General features: G+C 49.4%; 2 protein-coding genes across 15 annotated transcripts in view; both read left to right on the top strand.

Annotated features, from left to right (window-relative positions):
* Nucleotides 1-11,959, top strand: part of SH3GL3 (SH3 domain containing GRB2 like 3, endophilin A3) — a 129,642-nt gene extending 117,683 nt beyond the window's left edge. For 6 of the 8 annotated variants that reach the window (XM_061394527.1, XM_061394524.1, XM_061394531.1 and 3 more), the window contains one exon: nt 268-938. In XM_061394527.1, the coding sequence (XP_061250511.1) occupies nt 268-473 (206 nt within the window). In that variant the 3' untranslated portion in view covers nt 474-938. Of the gene's footprint in view, nt 1-267; nt 939-10,306 lie in introns of those variants that run through there. The other 2 variants (XM_061394528.1, XM_061394525.1) reach the window with 1 other exon arrangement.
* The window catches only part of ADAMTSL3 (ADAMTS like 3), a 410,509-nt gene that overhangs the window by 10,335 nt on the left and 381,947 nt on the right, over nt 1-18,227 (top strand). For 5 of the 7 annotated variants that reach the window (XM_061394521.1, XM_061394519.1, XM_061394515.1 and 2 more), the window contains exons 1-2: nt 16,239-16,327; nt 17,774-17,877. In XM_061394521.1, coding sequence (XP_061250505.1) covers nt 17,809-17,877 — 69 coding nt within the window. In that variant the 5' untranslated portion in view covers nt 16,239-16,327; nt 17,774-17,808. Of the gene's footprint in view, nt 1-16,238; nt 16,328-17,773; nt 17,878-18,227 lie in introns of those variants that run through there. The other 2 variants (XM_061394516.1, XM_061394517.1) reach the window with 1 other exon arrangement.

Here is an 18,227-nt window from a genome sequence, read left to right as displayed (position 1 = left end):
CTGAACAGCTACTTAAAGAACAGGGGCTGGGCCTGAATTTTTCTGGCTAGGAGAACTGATGAGAAAAGCCATGCGCTCAGGAGGTCAGCTAGGGGAGGAGGGAGAGCTGAGGAGGGCAGAGGCCACAAGTGCAGGGCCCACAGTGGGTGCCGAGCCAGCCTTGTCCTGGAAAGGCAGGCAGGGGCCTGCTGTTCCTGGTCTCTGCAGCACCCACGGATGCTCCGTCACGTTAACCATTTGCTTTTTGTCTCCACACGATGCGGACAGGTTCTAACGTTCCCATGGACCAGCCCTGCTGTCGTGGTCTCTATGACTTTGAGCCTGAAAACCAAGGAGAACTAGGATTTAAAGAAGGGGACATCATTACATTAACCAATCAAATAGATGAAAACTGGTATGAAGGAATTCTGCATGGGGAATCTGGCTTCTTCCCCATTAACTATGTGGAAGTGATTGTGCCTTTACCTCAGTAAATGTGATAACTCACACTCTCTCGGACATAAGTTTCATAACCGAAATGAATTCACACCAGTATTCTCAGCGTGGTTGTTCTGTGGCATTCTTGCTCTTTGACCAACTTAATGAGTTTTGTATGTGTGGTTCTCTTTATAATGTATTTTGTATCAGTTTAATTTGTATAAATGATTTTCTTGTCTTGGCTCCATGGAAATACAGTTTTCTTCTTTTGCTGATTGTCCTAAAAGTCACTGGTTAAATAAATGTATGTGCTTCTTGTTGCTAAAAATAAACAGCACCCGCTACTGCTCTGTCAGGGACTGGCCCATCTTCCTCAAGCTGTGATGGAAGACAACACTTGAAGCTAAGAATTGCTAAATAGTTTGTTTCCTGACATGACTGATGGCCTCCGGTCTTTCCCCTTCGTGTGTTTTCCTGACCTGTGAATCACCCAATAAACATGACGCACTGTGTTGGCAAAAGGCCTTGGTCATTCTTAATGTTGAATCGATTCCGAAATGCAGTCGTACAGCTGTGAATTCCTCCTGTGACCACCCTGACCTGGGGTGCAGGCTGGTGACTTGTTTGGCCTGTGGGATGGTAGCAGGCTGGATACCAATGGGGACTTGAAAAATACTCAAGTCTTTCCACCTGTACTCTGCACCTGTGCATCTCCATCACGAGAACATGCCCAAGCTAGCTGACTGCAGGGAGATGCATGGGCCAGAACTGAGTGACTCTAGCCAACCTCCAGACCTGTGCACGAAGGTAAGGAAGCAGACACTAACCCACCACAACTCTAAATATAAATAGCTACTAGATATTCTTTTGTTGTTGTTGTTTGCTTTCTTAATTTTTTAAAAATCTGGACCATTTTTAAAGTCCGTATTGAATTTGTTACTATTGCTTCCATTTTGTTTTGATTCTTTGGCTGCAAGGCATGTGGGTTCTTAGCTTCCTGACCTGGAATTGAACCTGCACTCCCCTATACCGTGTAAAAGCTGCGGTGATGTAGCTGGCACTACTGTACTTTTCAAGGTACTGTACTGTAAGAATAAAAATGTTTATTTTTTGTTTTTTTTTTTAATGTAATATTTGTGTGAAAAGTATTATAAACCTATGACACTGCAGTACTATATAGCCTATTGTGTTAGTTGGGTACCCAGGCTAACTTTGTTGGATTGATGAGCAAACTGGACTTACGGACGCAGTCTTGGAATGGATCTCATTTGTATGTAGGGGACTTGGTGTAGAAAGCCTCTTATTTAATTTACAGTCCTGTAATTCTGAGCCCCTTTGGGCCTCCCATGGACCAATCTCGGATGATGAGTGATGATGTGGAGCATCTTTTCATATGCTCATTGGGCATATGTGTAGCTTTCGTGAGTGCCTCTTCAAATCTTTTGACCATTTTCAATTGTTTATTATTGACCTGTGAGAATTCTTTCTACGTTCTGTCTGTGTCTACATTTATATTAGTATGTTATTATTAGAGTGCCTTAATGTCGTTTGGTCTCAGTCTTAGAACCTCTGATAAGCTATGTTGGACAACTTCTTGGGCATCCTTTCGAGTGGGACACAGAATGTAGGGTAATCTTTAGTATTGGTGGCTGGAGTGGGTTGATTAACGGCCTCCAAAAAGAAATGTCTGAGTCATCATCTCCAGTATCTGAAAATGTGAGTTCAGAAATAAGGTCTTTGCAGATGGAGTCAAGTTAAAGGTCTTAAGGTGAGATCATCCTGGATTTAGGGTGGGCCCTGAATCCAATGGGGCTTCCCCAATGGCTCAACGAGTAAGGAAGCCACCTGCAATGCAGGAGACACAGGAGATACGGGCTCAATCCCTGGGTCGGAAAGATCTCCTGGAAGAGGAAATGGCAACCCATTCTAGTATTCTCGCCTGGAAAATCCCATGGACAGAGGAGCCTGGTGGGCTGTAGTCCTTGGGGTCGAAAGAGTCAGACATGACTGAGTGACCAAACACATGCGCTGAACCCAGTGACTGGTATCCAAAGAGAAAGGAGAGGGGGATTTGTCACAGAACCAGACATAGGGGAGCAGGCCACAGGCGGAGCATGTGAAGACAAAGATTGGAGTGGTGCTCCCAGAAGCCAAGGAAGAGGCGAGAAAGGATTCTCCTCAGAACCTTCAGGTGCTGCACGGACTTGCTGACACATTGACTTTGGACATCTGGCCTCCAGAAGAGTGGGCTAATTAGTTTCTGTTGTTTTGAGTCACATAGCCACAGTCATTTGTTAGGACAGCCCTAGGAAACTGATGCAGCATTGTGTCAGTCACTCAGTCGTGTCCAGCTCTTTGTGACCTCATGGACTATAGCGTGCCAGGCTCCTCTGTTCATGGGATTCTCCAGGCAAGAAAACTGGAGTGGGCTGTGATGCTGTCCTGCATTGGCAGGTGGGTTCTTTACTGCTAGTGCCACCTGGGAAGCCTATTCAATCCTTATGTACATATTAATAACTGTCCATGTGATGCCACAGGCATGGTAATAACTGAGCACCCATAACGGGAGGACACGAGGCTATGTTGCTCTCAGCTGTCACCACCTCTGCCTCTTGACTCTCCCAGTGCATCTAGATGCAACTCAGAAGATGATTGCTCTTCAAAGGCTCCTGTAACTCTTGAGATTTCAAGGATGGAAGGGCTGCTGCTCCTCAGAACCTTCACCAGCAGGGTGACACACTTTGGTCACCTTAAACTGATCATTGTGAAAACCACGGTCTGTGGTTTGCATACACTCCAGGAGGCAGCCCAGGGGCATACCACACAGGGAGATGCCCCTCTGAGGGACCATCCCTGTGAGCTCACAGGCCAGAATCAGGTGATGTTGGGACTAACCCTGGCGGTCCTGTGGTTGGGAATCCATGCTTCCATTGTAGGGGCGTGGGTGTGATCCCTGGTCGGGGAACTAAGATCCTGCATGCTGTGCGGCACAGTCAAAAATAAATAAATAAAAATAAATTAGAAAAGAACAGGTGATGTTGACTCTCCCACAGGATAACCATAGTTGCCTTAGCTTCCTGGCAGTGTCATAAGATGACATTCACAGCGCACAGCTCTCTTCCTCTGTCACAAGGGCCACTGTCATCAGAGCAATGGCTACTGGTGTATCGCATCAACCCTGTGAGTCGCAGTTATGGGGGCAATTCCCTTCCTCAGCTTCCAGCACTCATAGAGAATTTGATATAGTATCCATTTAGTGGTTTCAGTGGGGAATGGGTAGTTTGAATACAACATTTGAGTTCAAATCATCTTTGATCTGAAGTCTCTACCTGATCTGACAGTTCATAGCAATATCAGGGTTTTTTAAAAAATTATTTATTTTTAATTGAAGGATAACTGCGTTATAATATTGCTTTGTTTTCTGCTGTACATCAACATGAATTAGCCGTAGGTACACCTAGGGACTTCCTTTTTTAAAGAAAAAATTCTTTTCCATTTTTCTTGTTTATGCTTGTAGAACACTAGTCATTTTGTTCTCAATCTTCCTGACACCATACATGAATTTGGGGATACTTGTTTCACAGTGTTTTTTGGTTCTTTCTTGGTTTTTAAAAAACAATAAGAAAAATATACTTCTCTGGCACACATTTAATGAAACAGCGTTTAGCAATTTCTTGGGAAAGGCTGAATAAGACCCACTCACGCTTTGATGGTAAACCAGAGCCCCAGGCTAGGATTGAATGTCAGACTTCGCCGTGGAGGATTCAGGGGTGGGTGTGTCTTTCAGATTGAAGTTCACAATAAAAGAGCAAAAGAACAGAGCTGAGGAAACATCCTTTTGGCCAGAGCCACTCAACCCTATGAGCAAGTGGTGAAGACAGAAATCAAAAGTGCCTCACGATGATGGCTCCTCAGTGGTGGGTTTTTTTTTTTTTTTTTGAGAAAAAGAAACGTGTGATATTTTCACTGTTTAGGAGAAATTATACATATAGGGACTTCCCTGGTGGCTCAGACAGTAAAGTGTCTGCATATAATGTGGGAGACCTGGGTTTGATTCCTGGGTCAGAAGATCCTCTGGAGAAGGAAATGGCAACCCACTCCAGTACTCTTGCCTGGAAAATCCCATGGACAGAGGAGCCTGATGGGCTGCAGTCCATGGGGTCGCAAAGAGTCGGACACAACTGAGAGACTAAACTTTCAAACTTTCACACGTATACTGCATGCACACTGGAGAATACACAGAAATTCCTTTTCTGATGAATGGATGTATGGATAGATGGTGGATGAGCTGGCTGTTTTCATCCACACTGTCTACTTCCATGGCTTCAAGTATCAACCACATGCTGATGAGTCATGAAGCTAAATCTCCAGCTCAGGTTGTCATCCTGATTCTAGACCCAGAGGGATTTCCAGCTCAGAATGTTCCAAGTTAAGTCATCATCTCTCCCTCTCTCTCTTTCCACCCAATACACTCCTCTTCCTCTTACACTTCCAACTCCACAAATGACACTGCCATCACCCATGGCCCATGCAGGAATCAGGGTATCAACCTTGACTGTCTCTCTCTACTCTTTTAAGTAATTCACCAAGTCTTAAAAATTCTTTAACAACTGTCTCAAATCTTTCTATTTTCTTCTGTTTTCACTACCACTTGTACCAGCTTAGGCCATCATGAGCTCTTGCTTGAATTATTAAAAATACAGCCAGACAAAACATTCTTTGACATAAATCATACCAATATCAGTCTCCCAAGGCAACAGAAATAAAAACAAAAGTAAACAAATGGGACCTAATCAAACTTAGAAGCTCTTGCACAGCAAAGAAAACCATAAACAAAGAGAAAAGACAATCTACAGACTAGGAGAAAACATTTACAAGTGATGGGACCGACAAGGACTTAATTTCCAAAATAAACAAACAGCTCACACAAATCAACAACAAAAAACCAAACAATCCTATGGAAAAATGGGCAGAAGATCTAAATAGACATTTCTCTACAGAAGACACACAGATGGCCAACAGGCACATGAAAAGATGCTCAACATTGCTAATTATCAGAGAAATGCAAACCGAAACTACAATGAGGTACCACCTCACACCAGGCAGAATGAAAGTTTGAAAGCGTTAATCACTTAATCGTGTCCGACTCTGAGATCCCATGGACTATAGCCCACCAGATTCCTCAGTCCATGGGATATCCCAGGCAGGAATACTGGGGTGGATAGCCATTTCCTTCTTCAGGGGATTTTTCTGATCCAGGGATTAAACCCTGTTCTGCATTGTAGGCAGATTCTTTTCCATCTGAGCCACCTCTACAAATAACAAATGCTGGACAGGGTGTGGGGAAAAAAAAGAAACCCTCCTGTATTGTTGGTGGGAATGTAAGCTGGTGCAACCACTATAGAAAACAGTATGGAGATTCTTAAAAAAAAAAAAAAGCAAGTTTAGTTCATAGCTGAAATATCACTTCTCCTACGACATCTTTAAAAGCCCCATGATTGAATTAGTTGCCATCCTATGCAAAACTTTTCTAGCTCCTTGTGCTTATATCTCTGAAATCATTTATCACACTGTATCTCATTTACTCCTCCAGGCAGGGCTGTATCTTATCATGCCATTGTATTCCCAGGATCTAGACATACCTGGCAAAAATTTAATATATATTGCAAAAAATATAAATATTGCATTTTGCTACATTGAACTGAATTGTTCTTTAAGCCTAAAACTGACCAGATGTGAATGGTTGCATCTGAAGGAATTTAGTTCTTCATACTCATCCATAGAAGATTTTTGCCCAAGCCGTGGTAAAGAAGGGATAAAAATGCTTAATTGGCTATCTAAACTCTCCTGAAGTTAAGTGTGTTTTGCAAAATGTAATACATAGAAATGTTTTTATTGAACTTATATTTGAAAAAAGACTTTTCAAGTATTTCTTTGTGGTGTTTCCAACCCAAATATTGCCAAGCGGACAGAGTAAGGAACATGTAAGGAAGCAGACTGAACAGGCGGGTCTCATTCTGCAGTGCGGGGTGAGATGTGCAGTGCAGCATGGGAGAAAATGCTTTGGGGCACAACTCTTCTTGACAACTTGTAAGAAAACTGGTATCACATTTTTAAACAGTTAAGTGTACAGAGTACTTTGTACTCTGTTCTTTTTGCTCAAATGAATCAATTCTGGAAAAAAAGCCTGGTCTCCTGGAATTGTCAGAGATGATGTGCTAGGTGTGAACTTTTTTTATTGAAGGATAATTGCTTTACAGTGTTGTCATGGTCTCTGCCATACATCAATGTGAATCAGTTATATATAGATATATATATACACACTTAGCCTGGAAAATTTCATGGACAGAGGAGCCTGGTGGGCTGCAGTCCATGGGGTTGCAAAGAGTCGGACACGACTGAAGCAACTTAGCATGCATATATATATACACACACATATTTATATATGTATATATATGTAAGTAAGAAAGTGTTAGTCGTTGAGTCGTGTCCGACTCTTTGCGACCCTGTGGACTGTTGCCTGCCAGGCTCCTCTGTCCATGGAATTCTCTAGGCAAGAATACTGGAGTGGGTTGCCACGCGCCTGCCTCCAGGGAATCTTCCCGACCTAGGGGTAGAACCCATGTCTCCTGTGTGTCCTGCATAGGCAGGCGGGTTTTTGTTGTTATTGTTGTTGTTTTTACCACTAGCGCCACCTTGGGGTGATGATATATATATATATACATGCTGCTGCTAAGTTGCTTCAGTCGTATCAGACTCTGTGCGACCCCGTAGACGGCAGCCCACCAGGCTCTCTGTCCCTGGGATTCTCCAGGCAAGAACACTGGAGTGGGTTGCCATTTCCTTCTCCAATGCAGGAAAGTGAAAAGTGAAAGTGAAGTCGCTCAGTCGTGTCCGACTCTTAGCGACCCCATGGACTGCAGCCTACCAGGCCCCTCCGTCCGTGGGATTTTCCAGGCAAGAGTACTGGAGTGGGTTGCCCTCCCTCTTGAGCCTCCCACCCTCTAAGGTGAAGCGTTACAGAGCGCCAGGCTGGGCTCCCTGTGCTATATAGCAGCTTCCTGCTGCCCCACCCACTAGTTATCTATTTTACACATGTTATGTAAATCGCTACAGCCACTATGTAGAACAGTTCGAAGATTCCTTAACAAACTAGGAATAAAAGTACCATCAGTTCAGTTCAGTTCAGTTGCTCAGTCATGTCCAACTCTTTGTGACCCCATGAACCACAGTACGCCAGGCCTCCCTGTCCATCACCAACTCCAGGAGTCCACCCAAACCCATGTGCATGGAGTTGGTGATGCCATCCAACCATCTCATCCTCTGTCGTCCCCTTCTACTCCTGCCCTCAATCTTTCCCAGCATCAGGGTCTTTTCAAATGAGTCAGCTCTTTGCATCAGGTGGCTAAAGTATTGGAGTTTCAGCTTCAACATCAGTCCTTCCAATGAATATTCAGGACTGATTTCCTTTAGGATGGATTGGTTTGATCTCCTTGCAGTCCCAAGGACTCTCAAGAGTCTTCTCCAACACCACAGTTCAAAAGCATCAATTCTTCGGCGCTCAGCTTTCTTTATAGCCCAACTCTCACATGCATACATGACCACTGGAAAAACCATAGCCTTGACTAGATGGACCTTTGTTACAGTCCCACTACTGGACATACACTCTGAGAGAACCATAATCGAAAAAGACACATGTACCCCAATGTTCACTACAGGACTGTTCACAACAGGTGTGAACTTTTCAGGAAGTTAAAGGTGACTTGTTAAAGGAATAGTTGGTGCCTGCCTTTGTTTTCTTTTTCTTACAGTTTAGCCCTTTGATGAGTGACTATTTTTCTGAAATGTAGCCTGTACTTCCATACATCATAAACTTAATGTGATGAACAAGTGCATTTGTAGATAACCTGGGTTCACGAGCATGAACAAAGCCCTTGCAGTGACCCTGTGATCCTCTCAGGCCCTACCAGTGTGAACAAAACTGTACCAGACTTATGGTGTCTTTTACTTCTTTTGCCTTTTACAGTTTTTCTGTAGCACCTTTAGGCTGCCAGTATCCCTTTTCTGAGTAGGGATTCTGTCCTTTTCTAACTCAGAGCCTCTAATTTAGTCTTGAAAACTAGATGAACAAACCTGTTAGAATTATGTGCAAAGAAAGAAGCCATAGTCTTGAATGAGGCCTAAGTATTTGCTTGTATGCAATAAGGGTGGCTCAGATGGTAAAGCGTCTGTCTACAATGTGAGAGACCTGGGTTCAATCCCTGGATTGGGAAGATTCCCTGGAGAAGGAAATGGCAACCCACTCCAGTACTCTTGCCTTGAAAATCCCATGGACGGAGGAGCTTGGTGCAGGCTACTATCCATGGGGTCTCAAAGAGTCGGGCACGACTTCACTTTCACTTTCAATAAGCTTATGGGCTTTTCCCTGGCTCAGTGGTAAAGAATCCACCTGCAATTCAGGAGAGGAGGGTTTGATCCCTGGGTCAGGAAGATCCCCTGGAGAAGGAAATGGCAACCTACTCCAGTGTTCCTGCCTGGGAAACCCCATGGACAGAGGAGCCTGGTGGGCTATAGTTCATGGGGTCGTGAAGACTTGGACATGACTGAGCATCAAACACACACTTACACACACAATCAGAGTATGAGATGCAGGTAAAACAGTCAGGTCAACCCCTTCCTAGCCTAGAGGCCACATGAAGTTAGCTTTGGGTCTGGGGCCTGGAGAGTTTGCTGGCCCTGAGACGGGTCACCAAAATCCAACTCCATTCCTTTGCAACACTTTGGGGAACTAAAGCTCTCCCCTGCCCAACCCCAAAGGTTTGGAGCTTTCTAGAAAGTCTGTCCAACACCACCTCACTCTCCTGACAGAGATTCTGACTGGCTCAGACCTCCAGTGCTATAGCAGTAGGAAAGCTCAAGCCTCCTGCCTTGACACGATGGATCTAGTACCTCTAAGAAGTCCTGAAATCATGGATCTCTAGGTGCAGGACAAGAGCAGAAACCAAGAACGAGGGTGTGCCAGTGCGCACAGAGCCCCTCGCCAAGGAGAACCTTCACTCTTGTCACACCTCTTCCCAAGGGCTTTTTTTTTTTTTTCCTGCTTATGAGGCAGGAGACTTGAACACTTTTTATGAAGCAAATGTGTGTTCCAAAGACGGGCTCTGGACATACAGGAAACTACCACCTCTAGCTGAGCTTGTTTTCCATGTGGGGTGGGGAACACCTGAGAAGCCAGGTGTGCTAGATGCTGTTGGGGCAGATGCTCTGTCCAAACCCTCGTCATGGGAACATACACCCATCTCGCATTTATGTGAGTGTGGCAGTCAGGGGCTTAAAGCCAGGACCTTCTCTGAAGCATCCTCTTTAGCTTATGAGAGTGAGGCAGGAGAGAGATGGGCCCTAGGCTGAGCTGCTGGAGTTCCTCCCTGGTGGACAGATGCCCCAGAATAGCAGGAGGGAGAGAGGAGCTTGAGTCCTGCCCAGATAAGAGATAAAAGACCACATATTCCTCATTCTCAAGGTCTAGGAAATCTTCCCAACTACACATGTGCAGAAAGGCTGCTCAAAGGTGAAAAAGGGAGGGGGCACCACCCCATAGCAGCTGATGTCAACCCACCCATAGGCCTCTTCACTAGAATCCATCTTGGTTAAGAGAGTGGGTCAACCTGGGAGGGTCCTGAGATGTACTATATACAGACTTAGAACCAGGCAAAGCAAGACGACTGGCCAAAGGAAACCCAGAAGAACTGCTCCATAAGTGACTCAAACTACCATGAGGGCATGACTCTCAGTCTATGAGCCTGTCTGTGTGTCTATCCACACGTACCCTTGTGCACAGGTTGTCTCTGCTCTCCACCCACCCCTATTTGTGTCCCTTGCTCCCTTCCAGGTCTTTCCTGTGAAAGCACTCCCCGGGCAATCTCACACCTGGAAGACACCATGCTCACCTAATGTTTCCCCATTGGATCCTCCGTGCCTTCTGCAGTCAACTATAACTTCTCTAGGATTTATCTCCAAGGGCTCCTGTTCACCAAGCCTCCAACACAGTCTTGAGCATGCTTCCCAAGCCCATCTACAAGACCCGCAACCAGAAACAGTAATTCTGTTATCAGGAACAAATTCAGGCCAAAGCCCTGACGTGATGTCACTTCTCAGGGTGAAATCCACACATACCCCAAGAGCAGCATCACTGGTAGGAACTTCCTGGTCCTCTCTGTATGTTGTTGTTGTTTAGCCACTAAGTCGTGACCGACTCTTTGTGACCCCATGGACTGTAGCCCACCAGGCTCCTCTGTCCATGGGATTTCCCAGACAGGAATACAGGAGTGGGTTTCCATTTCTTTCTCTACCTCTCTATATATCTCTGATACAAATGTTGCATTGTTGTGTTTGTCTGGTTGTGGTCAGTAGGCGATGCTGGGAGCATGGTTAGGAAACTAGACGGATAAGGGAGACTGGGAATGCAAGAGAATGGATTTTAGGGAGGAAACAGAATTTGGTTTCTTAGACTTCTCTAAATTGAAAGGCATTGCCTTTGTCCCCAGGTGGTGGGGGTTCTCATGAGGGGAGAGTCCAGGAGCTAGGCAGTGAGGGGTCTGAATCCCACCCACCCCACCTCCCCTCCCCCACCCACCAGAGAGAGATTGGTTCTGCAGTCCCACCCTGTAGCCTGATCAGACAGATATAGCTTTTAGGGGGTTCATTCCCTTCTGTTCTTACCATTCCCCAATCTTCCCCACCTCCATGTCTTTGGCAATGTCTTGTTTAAACACTGTGGCAGGTTTCAGGGGAGAGGGGAGTGGGTGGCAGGGGGGAGTAGGTACAGAGACTGAAGGATGGCTCTGTATTTATACTTGGGTAGAGTGATGGAAGGGAGAAGGCAATGGCAACCCACTCCAGTATTCTTGCCTGGAGAATCCCAGGGATGGTGGAGCCTGGTGGGCTGCCATCTACGGGGTCACACAGAGTCAGACACGACTGAAGTGACTTAGCAGCAGCAGCAGCAGCAGAGTGATGGAGGAGAGCTCTCTGGGGGTGATTAGATGGTGAATCTGGGGACAGGACCTGTGAGGTTCAGCCCACCCTCCCAGACTTGGGCAGTTTGCTATCCTAATGTAACAGGAAAGAGCATGCCTGACTCCATGTTGGATCTATTTCTTTTAAGCTTTGCTTCCTGTTGCTTTTGGTACTCTCATCACTAAAAGGATGCTGTCTGTGGCTGTAAGCACACATAATGGCCTGCCTCAGGGAACCCTGCCCCTCTGCCTGATGTTAAACTGAAGTACGTTTGTTCAGCTCCCAGGGAGACACCCTGACCCCTGAAGAAATTAATACATCTTCTCCTAGCTCCCCAGCGCTGGCCAAGCCAGGAGATATTCTGCAAGACCCATGGCCTTTTTACTTTACTTCCTCACCTCTTCCCTCTCTCTGTTCTATAAAAGAGACTGGCGTCCAGACCCCATAAGATGGTACTCTAGAACTTTAGTCCTCCATCTTCTCAGATGCCTGGCTTTCTGAATAAAGTCACTATTCCTTGCCTCAACACCTGGTCTCCTGATCATTGGCCTGCTGTGCGGCGAGCAGACAGAGCTTGGATGGGTAACACTAACTGACAGTGCCTTAACGGCACTCACAGGTCTGACGACTCAATCCACCAGGGTGAGCAGGAAGGGGAACTTCCATTAGGGAACTGGTGATGCTTTGCCTTCTGCTTTTCACCAGTTCCCTGATGTTCTCCCAACTGTTCCTTGAGGGGGCTCATCTGATGTTCCCTGGCACTTGTGGGAGAGAAAGGCTCATCTCGGGCCTCCTCCTTGGTGTGAGCAGTCCCTGGAGGCTGACTCCAGAGTCAAGAGTGTGACAAGAGACATGAGACAGGAAGTCCCTGCTGAGCCATTAATACCTGAGAGCCCAGCAGCTCAAATGCTTCCAACAACCCCACCCGCCTCCACTGCAGGAGCCTTCTTGGTGCCTTCCTGAGTCAGAGCGAGTGACCGGCTGCCACTGCACAAGCATAATCTCTCTTTGAATTCTCCATTTCATTTGGAATATTCATGTGATTTTTGCTTTATTTTGGAGTGTGAATGACGTGAGATGCGGTATTGTCTAGTTGCTAAGAACATGTGGTGTCTAAACCTTTCTCTACATCAGTCTCCTAGTTTGTGAAGTGGAATAAACATGATACCCCATAGGCTGGTGTGAAAGTGAAAGTCACTCAGTCTTTTACTCAGTCTTTGTGACCCCATGGACTATATAGTCCATGGAATTCTCTAGGCCAGAATACTGGAGTGGGTAGCCATTCCCTTCTCCAGGGGATCTTCCCAACCCAGGGATTAAACCCAGGTCTCCCACATTGCAGGCGGATTCTTTACCAGCTGAACTACCAGGGAAGTCCAAGAATACTGGGGTGGGTACCCTATCCCTTCTCCAGCAGATCTTCCTGACCCAGGAATTGAACCCGGAGCTTCTGCATTGCAGGTGGATTTTTTACCAGTTGAGCTACCAGGGGCTGGTGTAAGGACAGAATTAATACCAGTGAAGTACCTGGAACAGAGTCTGATATATTGTGTTTGGAATCATTATTCCTCGACCATACCTTGACGGGCATCCCAGGTGGCTCAGTGGTAAAGAATCCGCCTACCATGCAGGAGACACGGGTTTGATCCTAGGTTATGGAAGATTCCTTGGAGAAGAAAATGGCAACCCACTCCAGTATTCTTGCCTGGAGAATCCCCATGGACAGAGGAGCCTGGCAGGCTACAGTCCATGGGGTCGCAAAGAGTCGGACCTGACTGAGCAATTGATCATGCAGGCATGTTATGCTCAGCTCAGGCTTTGAGTTTACACCTTGACAGGAGAAGCACACACAGTCAATCCTCATTATTTGCAGATTCCATATCTGCGAACTTGCCTACTTGCTAAAATGTATTTGCAGTCCCCCAAATCAAGATTTGCAGCACATTCATGGTTCTTTCGGAGAAGGCAATGGCAACCCACTCCAGTAATCTTGCCTGGAAAATCCCATGGGTGGAGGAGCCTGATAGGCTTCAGTCCATGGGGTCACTAAGAGTCGGACACGACTGAGCGACTTCACTTTCACTTTTCACTTTCATGCATTGGAGGAGGAAATGGCAACCCACTCCAGTATTCTTGCCTGGAGAATCCCAGGGACAGAGGAGCCTGGTGGGCTGCCGTCTATGGGGTTGCAAAGAGTCAGACACAACTGAAGCGACTTAGCAGCAGCATGGTTCTCTGATGAGGGGTGAAATTTTGAGTTGCCCGATACACATGTTCCTAGCTCAAGTTCATCCAGGCCCCATGTTCCACCTTGTTTCAGCTCTCATACTGTAAACAAGCATTCTCTGATGGCCTATTCAGTGCCACTTTTACTCTTTTTTTTTTTCCCCCTTGGTGATTCTGTTGTTTAAAATGGCTCTCAAGAGCAGTGCTGATTTGCTGTCTCATGCTCCTAAGCAGAGGAACCCTGTGATGTGCCCTGTGGAGAAAACCCTTGTGTTAGAGATACCTGTGAGATAAACTTATTTGGGCACAAGTTGTGGGTTCAGGGTTAATGAATGAATAATATATGTTAAGTAAGAAGTCTTTAGAGCTTCCCTGGTGGCTCCAGTGGTAAAGAATCCTCCTGCGGTGCAGGAGATGTGGGTTTCATCCCTGGGTGAGGAAGATCCCCTGGAGAAGGGAATGGCTACCCACTCCAGTATTCTTGCCTGGAGAATCCCATGGACAGAGGAGCCTGGTGGGCTACAGTCCATGGGGACACAGAAGAGTCGGACATGACTTAGGGATTAAACAACAAGAATAACAACAAATATGTCTTTAAGGGGAAACACACATAAATTAATGTTATGTATTGATTAGTTGACAAAAACGTAGCTCAGAGGCTCAGTCGTGTCTGACTCTTGGTGGCCCCATGGACTGTAGCCCACCAGGCTCCTCCATCCATGGAATTTCCCAGGCAAGAATACTGGAGTGGGTTGCCATTTCCTTCTCCAGGGGCTCTTCCTGCCCCAGGGATCGAACCCAGGTCTCCTGCATTGCAAGTGGACGTGTTACCGTCTAAACCACCAGGTAGCTTTTTAGCTCAGAGGCTGGCAGGAGTTGAATCCTGTGCTTTCCCCAGGAGCAATGGTTTGGTATTCCCAAATTCATTTTAAAGTTCCTTTGACTTTATGAGAACAAAACTGACATGGCAAATAAGGAGAATCAACTGTACATGGCTGCATTCTTTCTGGTTTAGCCCAGCCTCCCCTGCACTTAGTGACCATCTCTCTGCCCCCTTCACACTGAACGTCCGCTGCTCACTTCCCGAAAGATTCCAGTCATTTTACCTGGAGTGGAGGGACAGAGGTCCTCCTCTGGGCCAGAGGAATTCCCACAGTAAGGAAGGGAAGATGAGGGAGGTAGACAGGCAGCACCAGCTCCTCTGGGTAAAGCTCTGCCACCACCTGTAAGGTACCAACCACAGAACAGGCAGGAGACAACCTTCAGGACTGAACAGTGGAGCCTTTAGAGAAAGGAGATGCGGGCTCCAGCCCTGACTTTGCAACTCACTGCCTACACATTATGTGTCCCTTGGGTCTCAGCTTCCCCATCCATGAAATGGGAAGAATGCTACTAACACCACGGGGCCCTTGTGAAGACGAGCTGCACATGAAGAGCTTGGCATGTGGCTGGCACACACTAGGCACCCAAGGAAATGGGGACTGTGAAGACTTAGCCCCAGGCATAATGAGACTTTTCAAGCCATCCCGAGGCCCTTGGATTCATACCTCTGAGATTAGGTCAAGGCTAGGGACAAGCAGTCCACCTACTTCTCACCACCTCCAAGAGGAAATTCACCCCACTCCAGGTCCCTGACACCGCCACCCCAAATCTCAGACCTGGGTACCCCAGGGTTTGGGCAGCTACGCAGCTCTGTTACCCAAGCTCGGCTCATAGCAAGAGGCTCCAGGTCGCTGGTGGTCCCTGGTAGCCAAGGGTCCGAGTGAGGAGCGAGCTCACCGGAGTCCACTGGCCCAGGCCCAGAGTGCGCTCTGGGCGCCGCTGGAGGTGAAGGCGGGCAGGCCGGGAGGGGCCACTGGTCTCTGACTTTGGTCATGCCTGGCCGGGAGCGCCGGAGGCTCGCAGGCACGAGCCAGCGGTTCCGGGCAAACCTCCGTGTGGCCGCTGGGCCTGACTTAGCAGAGTCGGCGCCCGGGCCCGGGCGGGGCGGGCGGAGGCTCGGGGAGGTTGGGGGTGGGGGGTGGCGATGGCATCCCCGCTCCCGGCTCCGGCTGAGGCGGGGCGTCCCGGCTGGCTCGCAGCTCAGCGGCCGCCTTTCCCTGCGCGCCTGCCGGCGGCGGCGGTGGCGGCGTCGGCAGTCCCGGCTCTTGGCACCACGCCTGGCGGCCGGCCCAGGGCGAGGAGTGGCTTCCAGGAAGCGGGCGGAGGAGCGTTCCAGCGGAGTCTCGCCGTCACCGCAGCCCCGCGCGCTCCGAGCCGCCCGGCTCCCGCCTCTCACACGCTCCCTTCGAGCCCGCGGCGTCCCCGGCACGGGCGGAGGGCGCGGGGTCGACACGAGGGCGGGCGGGCGCCCGGGCGCGCCGTGCACTTGCCGGGCGGTGCAGGTGGCGGCGCGCGCCCTCCGCTTCTGGGCCGGGGCCAGCGCCGCGCTCCGCACGCCCGGAGGGGGCGGTAGAGGCGGGGCGGCCCCCGTCCCAGCCCCATTTAACTTCTCGGCGGCGGCGGCGGCGGCGACTGCGGCGCCGCGGGCTGGAGGCCGGCGTCGGGGAAGGTACGGGTCCCGGATCCCGCACGAGGTGTGGACCGGGCTGCTCCCGTCCGCCTCTCCACAGCGCGCGCCGAGCCCGCACCGCCCGGCTGCACGTCCCGGACGCTTCTGTGGCGCCAGGTGGGTGCTCTGAGCTTGTCGCCCGGGGGGCGGGAAGGCTCTTCCACCGCGGGTGTGTTGGGGAGCAAGACGGCGCAGTGGGGTTGAGGGGCTCCGAGCGGCAGGGCACGACTCGGTTCCCGGGAACTTCAGGACCCGGGCGCTCGGCGAGGCTCGGAGACCTCTGGCCGGGCAGGCTCCGTGGGGTCCAGTGGTTTAGGGGAGAGACATTCGGGGACGCTTGAGCGTGAGGGAACTCCACCGACTTGGGGAATCTTCGGATTGGGGGCTTTCTAGGTAGAAAACGGGCTGACAGCAGCTAGTGGGCTCGGGCGTCGGAAGGTCCGGCCGCTTGGCAAGCGGGTTGCGAGCGTCTAGAGCGCCAAGGGCTGCGCGACGCGCCCGCCGCGGCCAGTGGGCGTGCGGGACGGGGACGCAGCGGGGGTGCGGGGACCGCCAGGCGGCGGATACTCGGAGGAGGAGTGCGCGCTGGGCACGGCTGGTGCGAGCGAGCGAGGTGGGCGCGCAGTCCCAGGACCCCGCACTGGCCGCCTCCCTTCGGCCCAGAGTCGCCGCCTCAGGTCGGAAACAGCAGCACATTTGCGGATCGCATTAGGCCAGGCCCTTAATGCTTTCTCCAGATGGAGAGAAGCCACCGACCCGCCCCCGGACACCAGCTCGCCAAGGCGCCCGCGAGGCGAAGCGAGAGGCGAGGGTGACCTCGGCTTTTCGGCTTTTCCAGGCTCGACCCATCCTGATTTCCCTGCAAACCGTCAGGAGGACTCTGAGGAAAGCCCCCGCTGCCCTCCAGCCTCCCGCTGGTTTGCCCTCACCTACTTTTAGGAGATTGTGCTCTTTGGCTTCTCCAAGGCTGTACCCTCTGAACCCCTCCTCACTCAGCTCTTTGGCTGCAGGGCGGGGGCTCCGAGGACGATGAAAGGTGTCTTCTGGTGGGGAAAGCCTCGAACTAGCAGAAGACCTGCATACCAGTCCTAGAATGGTCACTGTCTTGCGGTGTGATCTTAGGCAGGTTCCTTCCCCTCTCTGGGTTGGCTTAGTAGGGCTTAGACTTATTTGTGCCTGAAGTAGCAGAAGCTGGCAGGTGCCCTAACCCTTGGCTCCACGCTGGCTTCCCTGAGTCGGATGCCAACAGCCACACCCTGCTGCTGACAAATGGGCTGGGAAGTGGTTGGTGCAGAGATGGCTTGGCTTTTGGAGGGCTGGAGGTATGGGCTGCACCGTGCAGGCGGGTCTAGCTGCCCTCCTGACTTTGATATGGACTCCTCCTAAAGAGAGCCCCAGACAGCCTGTACTCTACTGTAGGTACCTCCATCCAGGGCCAACACAAAGCTTTCCAAGACAGTATGTGGGGCTCAGGGTTACTCCCTCTGTTGATCTGGTAAGTCATGAATGTTGCCACTGCTGGGTCTGGAGCTGAATGGAAACCAAATCTTTTCTCCTCTTTAGGCTACAAGTGAGACACCCCCAGGAGACCAGACTCCATGGCTTCCCGGAAGAGCCCCTGGTGGCTGCTAATGTGGCTGGTCTTCATGCACTCTGCCCTCCTGCAGGTAATAAGATGGGGAAGAGGAATGGTGGGCTACTCAGTTTACTTAGGAGTATTATTCTAAATCACCTAAGTTGTAGTCTGACTGATGTTAATCGCATACCAAAGAGAATCTAATTTTGTTTCTTACCTCCAGCAAATGGTATTTCTCATTGCCTTAGCTGTAAGAATAATTCAATCCCTTGCGTCCTCTCTGAGTCCTAATACCACAGTGGATACTATATACAAGGGGTGACTTGGGGCTGCGATGGATCCTTTCTGTTTCAGTCTGGAATGGCTGTCTGCATGTGCCCTGGAGAGGCACACGGCTGCTGGAGGCCAGGGCATGATGAATGGGCAGAGCCCAGGTTCTGG

The sequence above is a fragment of the Bos javanicus genome, chromosome 21 (genome assembly GCF_032452875.1).
Source record: "Bos javanicus breed banteng chromosome 21, ARS-OSU_banteng_1.0, whole genome shotgun sequence".
Lineage (NCBI taxonomy): Eukaryota > Metazoa > Chordata > Mammalia > Artiodactyla > Bovidae > Bos > Bos javanicus.
Note: the sequence above shows the minus strand (reverse complement) of the source record. Positions and strands in the feature narration are given on the sequence as shown.